Source organism: Protomyctophum bolini (assembly GCF_963924005.1).
Source record: "Protomyctophum bolini genome assembly, chromosome: 14".
In the NCBI taxonomy this organism is placed as follows: domain Eukaryota; kingdom Metazoa; phylum Chordata; class Actinopteri; order Myctophiformes; family Myctophidae; genus Protomyctophum; species Protomyctophum bolini.
The window spans coordinates 40,787,784-40,798,641 of record NC_137875.1 but is presented as its reverse complement, the minus strand read 5'-3'; the positions used below and the strand labels follow the sequence as shown (position 1 = coordinate 40,798,641).

At 38.3% G+C, this 10,858-nt stretch overlaps 1 protein-coding gene across 1 annotated transcript; it reads right to left on the bottom strand.

Moving 5' to 3' along the window:
• Positions 1-2,633: 2,633 nt before the first annotated feature.
• LOC308327790 (large ribosomal subunit protein mL63-like) lies at positions 2,634-7,182 on the bottom strand. Its single transcript, XM_080781337.1, has 3 exons — positions 7,136-7,182; positions 6,179-6,336; positions 2,634-3,340 (listed from the first exon to the last, which is right to left on the bottom strand). Exon 3 carries the CDS (start codon positions 3,326-3,328, stop codon positions 3,014-3,016), a length of 315 nt encoding a protein of 104 aa, XP_080637463.1. The 5' UTR covers positions 3,329-3,340; positions 6,179-6,336; positions 7,136-7,182; the 3' UTR covers positions 2,634-3,013.
• Positions 7,183-10,858: the final 3,676 nt, after the last annotated feature.

The window sequence follows — 10,858 nt, the reverse complement described above, 5'->3', positions numbered from 1 at the left end:
TAATATTTTGTCAACATATTGTGACCGTATTGTTAAAATAGGCTACACTTATTATATACTTAATACTTAATACTTACTTAGGCCTACTTAATTTAATTATAATACTACATAACATGGCAATGTAGTAACCTATGTAGAATTATGGCTTCACTTATGAGATATGAGTTTGTGTGCCAGGCTTTAGGCCTATAATGTTGTATTTCATAAAACATTTGTATGATACTTAACAATTGCTTGCATGTTTAGATAAATGTACAAAATTGACAAACTGAATTATTTATTTTATATTGCCTGCCCTGCAGTAAGCATAGTGCATTGTTCATTGTAGTGAGCTTATACAATTTAGGCTTTTGTCTGAATTCAAACAAAAGCGAGAATTATGAAGATAGTATCTACTGTATCTAGTTTAGAGAGACCAACCAAGAGAGCATTATGCATGGAAATAATCTCTTACAACAGATCAGTTGTATCTGAGCTTGCATTATAGGGGTTCAATTCCCACCAAGGCATCAGTAGACAGATATTGTAAATGCAACATATGCACTTTGCAGGATGAGAGGACACACACACACACACACACACACACACGCACTGACTGCACTGATGTTTAGCCTAGACTTTTCCTTCATTCACCAGAAATCCCATGCTACAGTCAACAGTCTACATTTTCCAACTGTAGGAATAATACGAATATTGATATTCTGAAACCAATATTTGGGGTATGCTTACGACTGAGGAGTAGGTCGAAAATACAGTACGTAAACATAAACACAGAAAGATAACTTCACAAAGGGGCTGGTGGCCATCTGATCACAACTGCCCAATACTTGCAACTCCGATGCTTAATTAATTGTCTGTTTAAGCAAGATTCGTATATTATTAGAAATGTTTGATAATCGTTTCTAAAAATGGACTGGCATGCTGCTGTCTTTTTTTGTAAGTTTAATGATAGGCTACACAGAACTCCATCCAATCCTTACCGTTCGATCGCCTGACAATATTCTCCAAAAAAGTGTTCTGAGGGGCCACAAGTCCTCTGCGACCCCCTGCCATCCTGTCGCTTCACTCAGTGCTCCGTGGGTGCATGGATAAGGAGGGAGATCTTCTATCCAGGGGCGTAGCGCTGCTCCAGACGTCTCTCTTCATGGTCTCCCCTCTTTTGAGACGTGATGCGGGTAGTTGGGGAGGGTTGTGTGCTGGGATGGATGTGGTGTACGGTGCAAGAAGAGCATCCCTGCGCATCTCGGGGAAGGAAAACAACGCGTGAGCGCACATCAGCATGGACGCGCATGGGAGTTTAGGAGGAAGGAGGGGCCGTGGGACCAGATTCTGACGAGTTAATACAATACAATATGCTTACGGGTCCATCTGCTGGCCATGCGACAACACTACACTTAATTAACACGCGTCCCAGCTAATGCACTGTGTGAAACGTGAATGCGACAAATTAATCACCCACCTGACCACCATTGGTCGACTCGGTGTCAATGGTCAACGACGCATTTTGGCCACATTAGCGGTGGACCATAAATGTAAAGCCCAGAGCTTCAACTCCCAAGACAGACAGGCTAAAGACAACAGCATGTTCTTATTTATCCCATGGGAAAAAACATTCAAGAGCCTAAAGAGAAAGAGAGGGAGGCTGGTCGGTCACTGACAGAAACCGTAATGTCCCAGCACAGCTAACAAACGGGTGGGGTGGGTGGTGTGGTGACTGGGAGGGAGGGAGCCAGCCAACACACGCAGGCAGCCATCGTTCGATCACGACTCGCGTCCCACAACGACGTACAGTAGTAGGCTATACTGAAGAAAGATGGGGCTGAAGCTTAGAGTATATATACTCTAAGGGCTGAAGCCTGAATTGCGGAATGCATGCTTTGAGATGGCGAGGAAACTATATCCACCCTGCCACTCTCTTCTGGACTGCGAGTCTGACTCTGCGACATATGGAGAATTTCTCGCATTTGATCAGAAGAATATTATTGTCATTGTATAAGACGACATTTGATTGGCAATCCAGTTCAAGTGCATTAAATAGTATTTAGACTGTATGGCGAGTAATTTAATAATTTACATTATTTCAAATTAGGCATATTGTATGATATTAAGCTATCATGAATATTATATAGCTTATAAAAGTCTGGTAAATTGGTGGAGTATACTGATTGAAGGTAGACTGCATTTGTTCCATTTCCACCAATGTGTAGCTTATGCTGGTTGCTGTAATGGTAAAAATTGCAGGGCCCAGGGGACACTTATGTAAGAAAATAACACCCTGCTTTTTAAAGTGTGATCACTAAACCATTATCTAGGCGACTGTCTTGTCTGTCAATACCATTATAGTATAATTATTTGGGTGCTTTTACAATATATTTCTTTCACTTTTTTGAACCCTTGAAAAGGCATCAAATCATACACTGAATGCCATGCCTGCTATTCCATAACAGCGAGCATTTAATATAAAATGTATTACATCTACAAATAATTCACTTTAAAGACAAGATATTAATAAAACAAACATGTATAGCGTGCATTGCAATGTAAATTATGTATGGTCAGTTGGTCACTGCCAGATTGTTTCACATTGACACTATGAACACACAATGAACAAATGACACAGCTGACATGATTGCTTATGTTTTTACGATATGGCAATTTATTATGAATTTCAGCAATCCAGCTCCCAGGGGTCTAGCACATTTTAAACAGTAAAATATACTTGTCGCTTGGCTGATACAAGCAAGCCAGTCCAAACTACTTTACATATTAATAAAAAAAGAACCTGTCCGCATGACTAGTGTTTCTTATGGGACAGTGAAATGTTGGTCAAACAACTCCCCTTTTCTGCGTGACAGAATTAATATAGTCTGGATTTGGTTCATAAATCAGCAAGATACTTTTAAGAGACCCACTGCCAGCATTAATCGGCATACAAAACAGAGATTGCCTACATACATAAGTTACACAGTCACTCATGACACAGGATATTATAAAGTATGTCACAACTGAGCAGTTAACTTGACCATGTCTTGGTAGTGTTCAGATGACCCAGGTGGTCTGTGATGTACTTGTGTTCGGGAAAGTTCCTGCCGAAGTTATTGTCCCTGATGTTGTTCCACCGCTGTGCTCTCCGCTCGGCGGCATGGCCAAACTCCTGCTCCGGAGTCATGTACGGCCTGCTGATCCAGTACTCGTTCTCGGCCTCGCGCTCCAACTGCGCCACCATGTTGCGTTTCATCTGCCACGTGATGGGCCGAAATCGACGGTACTTTCCGATCCACTGTTTCCCCGGGACACCTTTCCGCAACAACGCCATGGTCAGAAACATGATGATGGATGTCTGGAAAGACAGGTCACAGGAGGTGTCAGGATAGAGACGGTACACTTGTACACATGCTTTGGGGGGTCCCAGAATTCAGGAATACTGGACCGCTATACATGAAAGACTGGAGAGAATAGCGGGCCTACACATTCCTTTTTCACCCAGTCTGTTCATTCTGGGGGATCCTGCCACATTGAGGCACGTTGCTCCTCCTTTAGCTGAATGGATACAAACGGCCATCATGTCAGGTAGGAGGCTGCTGGTCAAGGACTGGAAGGCCCCATCTGCACCGGCACCGTCCCTTTGGGACGCCTCAATGGGACTAGTGGCCGCTTACGAACGACTGTCATACAGGCTGCTCAATAGAATGGACGACTATGACTTAAAATGGGGCTTTTACCATATGCATGTATCAGGACTCTAGCTCTGAGTGAGCTCTGAACGAGCTGCAATGTTGGAAAAATATATTGAAGAACTATGTCTGGAATTGGGGCTGGGGTGGACTGCGGGATATTTCTGTGCATCTATAGTATTGTATTGTTTTGTTTATTTTGTTATGCGTTTGTTATGTTCCTTTTTTTGTGCATCTGTAGTATTGTATTGTTTTGTCTATTTCTTTGGTTGTGTCTTGTCAATGTTTACATATTGAAGAAAATAAAGAAAGTACAAATCATAAAAAGAAAGCCAGGTCACAGTAATGACTTTTGAGTGATAACAATAATTTGCCACCAAATAGCAAATTATAGACAGTAAAAGCATCAGTGTTAAAGGTTTCTGTATCGTTACAACTTGCGCACAGTTACGAGTACAGTATTATTTTCTTCTGGTTTCCTCAGACACTGATCAATTTGGAACTCTTAGTGTGTACACAATGTGACCAAATTACACTTTAAGGGTACCTGACCATGAGTGAGGATCAAGTGGTATTATCTATAGCTAAATGCATGTGGACAACATTGAACCTTCATTGTCATGTTGAGGTTATTCTGCAGATGTACGTATATCGAGTCTCGACCTATAGAGTATAGAATATATAGCTGCCTTATATCCCATGCATGGGGAACACAAATTGCCAGGTGCTTTGTAGTTGGGTGGAGTATAATTACTCACACCTGACAATGTAGTGTGCCCCATACCTGCTTCACTGAATACGTTTACATGTGTTTAGTCAGGCAGTACAACTAGCTGCTGTAAAATGCCGGCCGCTGTGTGAATCTATAGGACATGTTTTCTGACATAACTTTTTTGACATTTGACATGACAAAGAGGAGCTGACCCCAGGTTTGGTGTGTAGTGTACCAGTGTACCTACAATAATATGATGTGCTGCAATGGAGGTCATTTGGGAATCAGAGGGCCCCGGTGGAATCACTTATGTTACAGGTAACATTGGTAGTATTTTGTCAGATCAAATGTTACAATTTTGAAAAATGGTCTTATGTTAAAAGCATAGGCCTATTACATGATGTGAACATGCACGGTACATTATCAGACTTACCGGTAATTTTATCCTTCAACTTCTTATACCCTAATATTAATAATAATAATAGCGGCGTCTATATACAGTCTAGCGGCGTCTATATACAGTCTAGCGGCGTCTATATACAGTCTAGCGGCGTCTATATACAGTCTAGCGGCGTCTATATACACTCTAGCGGCGTCTATATACAGTCTAGCACCGTCTATATACAGTCTAGCGGGGTCTATATACAGTCTAGCACGGTCTATATACAGTCTAGCGGCGTCTATATACAGTCTAGCACCGTCTATATACAGTCTAGCACCGTCTATATACAGTCTAGCACCGTCTATATACAGTCTAGCACCGTCTATATACAGTCTAGCACCGTCTATATACAGTCTAGCGGCGTCTATATACACTCTAGCGGCGTCTATATACAGTCTAGCACCGTCTATATACAGTCTAGCGGCGTCTATATACAGTCTAGCACGGTCTATATACAGTCTAGCGGCGTCTATATACAGTCTAGCGGCGTCTATATACAGTCTAGCGTCTATATACAGTCTAGCACCGTCTATATACAGTCTAGCGGCGTCTATATACAGTCTAGCGGCGTCTATATACAGTCTAGCACCGTCTATATACAGTCTAGCGGCGTCTATATACAGTCTAGCGGCGTCTATATACAGTCTAGCGGCGTCTATATACAGTCTAGCGGCGTCTATATACAGTCTAGCGGCGTCTATATACAGTCTAGCGGCGTCTATATACAGTCTAGCGGCGTCTATATACAGTCTAGCGGCGTCTATATACAGTCTAGCGGCGTCTATATACAGTCTAGCGGCGTCTATATACAGTCTAGCACCGTCTATATACAGTCTAGCGGCGTCTATATACAGTCTAGCGGCGTCTATATACAGCTTTTGTCCTCACACGTCTCATATTGGCCATTGACAATGAAAGGAGAAATGCACGTCATATGTAGACGAGCAAATGGGCTAACCAATCACATACATTCAGTTGTTTATGAGATGATGTACTGTATGATGATGATGATGTATAATAATTAAGAATACACACACACACGTGTGATTTTATTTTATTGTATTCATCAGTATCTGCAATAATGCAGCTGGTGTGTCCTGATTTTGACCACTTTCAACCTGGTGACCCTATTTTGGGTTATGTTATTTATTATATAGGCAAAAGAGATGATAGGTTCTCAAATAGAAATTTGAGTAAAACTATACCTAACCCTAACCTCAGTAAAACTATACCTAACCCTAACCTCAGTAAAACTATACCTAAACCTAACCTCAGTCAAACTAGCGCAGTGGCTGGGGGGCGTTTCCAAGAACCCGAAACGGATACCATATTAGCGTTTGTGGGACGTACGGTTGACGTAGTGTTGCTCCTCGTGGGACAGCAGGCTAGTCAGGTGGGCCCCGTGGACACGACACTCCCTCTCGGCCGCGTCCCAGCTCTTCCTGGTGGGGAAGTAGCGTAGCAGTGACCCTGGAACTTGTGCCATCCGTAGTCACATGTCTCCGTGTCTGGTGAGAGGGAGAGAGGACACGTAGCTCATGAGTTTACCTTCTTCGATGTGTTATCCTGCATTGTTATTTAAACAAAGGAAAGGAAAGGAAAATGAGTGATAGTTTTGAACCAAATGGACCCTCACGGGTTAATGTACACATGAACACATGGATATGGGTCCATCTGCACTCTTAAGAGTGCAGATGTTCCATTAATGTTCCATTAAAGTCAGTGAGCTTCCCAAACCCTATTCCTTAGTTTCCCAAAACAGGGACCCATATGCGGGTCGCACACCAATTTGTATGGGTCGTGAGTAAATTCCCCCTTTTGTTGTTTTTGTTTCCTACCTGTATATATTTTGTATTATTATAAAGAGATGATACGCATGGAAGAATGGTGGTTCTTTAATGCATTTTGACCTGAGATCAGATTCCAAAAATGTCTTAAATCCTGACAGTTTAAAAAAATAGCAGACCTACAAGCTCGTAGCGCGCCACTCGGTGGTGCGCTATGAGCTTGTAGATCTGCTATTTTTCAAGCTTGTAGTGCTTTTAGGTCTGCTATTGAACACTCTTTTTTTAACCTGACCAATAACAGTAGCTTATCTGTCCAATACTTTTTGCCTAACCAATAACATTAGCCTCTGTCTAATACAAATTTTATTATAAGAGGTCTTTAATACAAATACAATATTGAAATAAGAATACCATAGCAGCATACTGGGCTCAACATTGAGTTTGCAATCACAGAAGAACTACCATCAAAACATTAAATTATAACAAGTTATAGTTGGTACAATATATATATAGCACATACCTGTAAGAACAGACAAATAAAAAACATATTTGTAGTTGGAACTGGTCCACTGCTTCCTCAGACTGTCTGTGGGCAACACAACACAAACAGTAAACACACTTTATTTTCGTGCAAAAAGAATAACACTGCGTGACGTCATCACTAGTCCCCGTGATAAACCAAAAGCTGTTTACAAAAAGATTCATTGCTCTCAGATAATATTATCATAATGACCCAACGTCATATGTATATTAGACACTGTATGCTTCAATTTACAGCTGAAATGAACACTCTTTCATAACAAAAACATAAAATAACATCACAGCGTTTTCAAAGAGCCGCCTCACCTCATAGGAACACGGAATCCACTGAGGTAGCTACGGTAACACCGCTAGGACATACAGAGCTACGGGAACACCACTAGGACAAACAGTGTGATATGCAGTGAACCAAAGTGCTAAATATCTTAGTTTGCAACAACAAAACAATGTCTGGTACTGCTCAATAAGGGGCAAATGAACAACTCAATTTAACTAACTATTTAACTCTGTTACACTGGGCACTTCAAAATAAAAGGTAGACCAAACGTACAACAAGTGTCAAAATACATATATCCCAAAGCAATGTAAATAAACAAATAAAACCAGCAAGTGTCCCCGGCAGTTACAACAATATAGTGATGTTGTGTTTTAACAGTACACAATGAACATGATGGATCTAAAAACGAATCCACTAGAGAGATAGAGATATTACCCACCACCTGTCAGTTTCAGATCGGGACACAGAACTTGTATCTTAGAGTAACAAACAGTAGTCCCTTCCTAACATTTGAGAATATATTTTGACCTCCCTCTGGAAAAAATTAAAAACAACCTTACCAAATTTCCATTGGGTTTCGTAGTCTCGTTGGTCCAATGGATAACGCAGCGCATTTGAGATCCAATGTGCCCGGGTTCGCAGCCGCAGTCAAGAACACGAGACCGCGGACCAAGGATTAAGGATTCAAACTGAAATAGTTTTGGGATGAAATCCATTCTTTAGCTTTTAGGAGGACTGAGTATAAATCACTCTGACGCTGTAAATGTCTGCTCCATCTTGCTCCATCTTGCTACATCTTGCTACATCAGCTACATCTTGCGTCATGTAGTCTTAGGCAGTGTCAGTTGGTGGCTGTATTTTCTGTGCACCACCAGAGGGTGCTGGTATGCAGATTAACTATATACCTGTGGCAGCGGTGGCCGCCAGTTCGAATCAGCCGTCCGACACTTAAAATTACCACCGGTGAAGTGCCCTTGGGCCTTGGACAAGGCATTGAACCACTACCATGAAATGTTCTATGAACAGGGCTTGGCTGTAAACAAGTATCTGATGCTTCAAGTTATCCTGGGTAAACTTGATTTGCATGCATGTCTCCCCCCCTGACTATCTGTTATGCACACTATCTGTTATGCATGCGTGCGTGCGTGCGTGCGTGCGTGCGTGCGAGCGAGTGATGTGTGTACCATAATCTTGCTCAACAGTGGGTGGGTCCGGGGGTCCGCGGGGGTCCGCGAAGGGGTCCCCGGGCGTATCTTGGCCATCTCTGGTCCGTTTTGGATGGGGGGAATCTCGTTGCGACCGGGGCCGCCCCCGTGGGTCTCGTGCCCGGGTGGGGGTCCGCGGGGGTCCGCGAAGGGGTCCGCGAAGGGGTCCCCGGGCGTATCTTGGCCATCTCTGGTCCGTTTTGGATGGGGGGGAATCTCGTTGCGACCGGGGCCGCCCCTGTGGGTCTCGTGCCCGGGCGGGGGTCCGCGAAGGGGTCCGCGAAGGGGTCCCCGGGCGTATCTCGGCCGTCTCTGGTCCGAAAGAAAGAAAGAAAGAATGAAAGAACAAAGAAAGAAAGAAAGAAAGAAAGAAAGAAAGAAAGAAAGAAAGAAAGAAAGAAAGAAAGAAAGAAAGAAAGAAAGAAAGAAAATTTAAATAAATGAATAAATGAATAAATGAATAAATGAATAAATGAATAAATAAATAAATAAATAAATGAATAAATAAAGACAGAAAGAAAGAAAGAAAGAAAGAAAAATAATAAATAATGAATGAATGAATGAATGAATGAATGAAGAAAGAAAGAAAGAAAGAAAGAAAGAAAGAAAGAAAGAAAGAATGAATGAATGAAAGAATAAATAAATAATGAATGAATGAATAAATGAATGAATTTAAATAAATGAATAAATGAATAAATGAATAAATGAATAAATGAATAAATGAATAAATGAATAAATAAATAAATAAATAAATGAATAAATAAAGACAGAAAGAAAGAAAGAAAGAAAGAAAGAAAGAAAGAAAGAAAGAAAAATAATAAATAATGAATGAATGAATGAATGAAGAAAGAAAGAAAGAAAGAAAGAAAGAAAGAAAGAAAGAAAGAAAGAAAGAATGAAAGAATAAATAAATAATGAATGAATGAATGAATGAATGAATTTAAATAAATGAATAAATGAATAAATGAATAAATAAATAAATAAATGAATAAATAAAGACAGAAAGAAAGAAAGAAAGAAAGAAAGAAAGAAAGAAAGAAAGAAAGAAAGAAAGAATGAAAGAATAAATAAATAATGAATGAATGAATGAATGAATGAATTTAAATAAATGAATAAATGAATAAATGAATAAATGAATAAATAAATAAATAAATGAATAAATAAAGACAGAAAGAAAGAAAGAAAGAAAGAAAGAATAAATGAAAAAATGAAAAAATGAATAAATGAATAAATGAATAAATGAATAAATGAATAAATGAATAAATGAATAAATGAATAAATGAATAAATAAAGAAAGAAAGAAAGAAAGAAAGAATGAAAGAATAAATAAATAATGAATTAATGAATGATTGAATGAATTTAAATAAATGAATTTAAATAAATGAATAAATGAATAAATGAATAAATGAATAAATGAATAAATGAATAAATGAATAAATAAATAAATAAATAAATAAATAAATAAAGACAGAAAGAAAGAAAGAAAGAAAGAAAGAAAGAATAAATGAAAAAATGAATAAATGAATAAATGAATAAATGAATAAATGAATAAATGAATAAATGAATAAATGAATAAATGAATAAATAAATAAATGAATAAAAAAAGAAAGAAAGAAAGAAAGAAAGAATGAAAGAATAAATAAATAATGAATTAATGAATGATTGAATGAATTTAAATAAATGAATTTAAATAAATGAATTTAAATAAATGAATAAATGAATAAATGAATAAATGAATAAATGAATAAATGAATAAATGAATAAATGAATAAATGAATAAATAAATAAATAAATAAATAAAGACAGAAAGAAAGAAAGAAAGAAAGAAAGAAAGAAATTTTAAATAAATGAATAAATGAATAAATGAATAAATGAATAAATGAATAAATAAATAAATAAATAAATGAATAAATAAAGACAGAAAGAAAGAAAGAAAGAAAGAAAGAAAGAAAAATAATAAATAATGAATGAATGAATGAATGAATGAAGAAAGAAAGAAAGAAAGAAAGAAAGAAAGAAAGAAAGAAAGAAAGAATGAATGAAAGAATAAATAAATAATGAATGAATGAATGAATGAATTTAAATAAATGAGTAAATGAATAAATGAATAAATGAATAAATAAATAAATAAATAAATAAAGAATGAATGAATGAATGAATGAATGAATGAATGAAGAAAGAAAGAAAGAAAGAAAGAAAGAAAGAAAGAAAGAATGAAAGA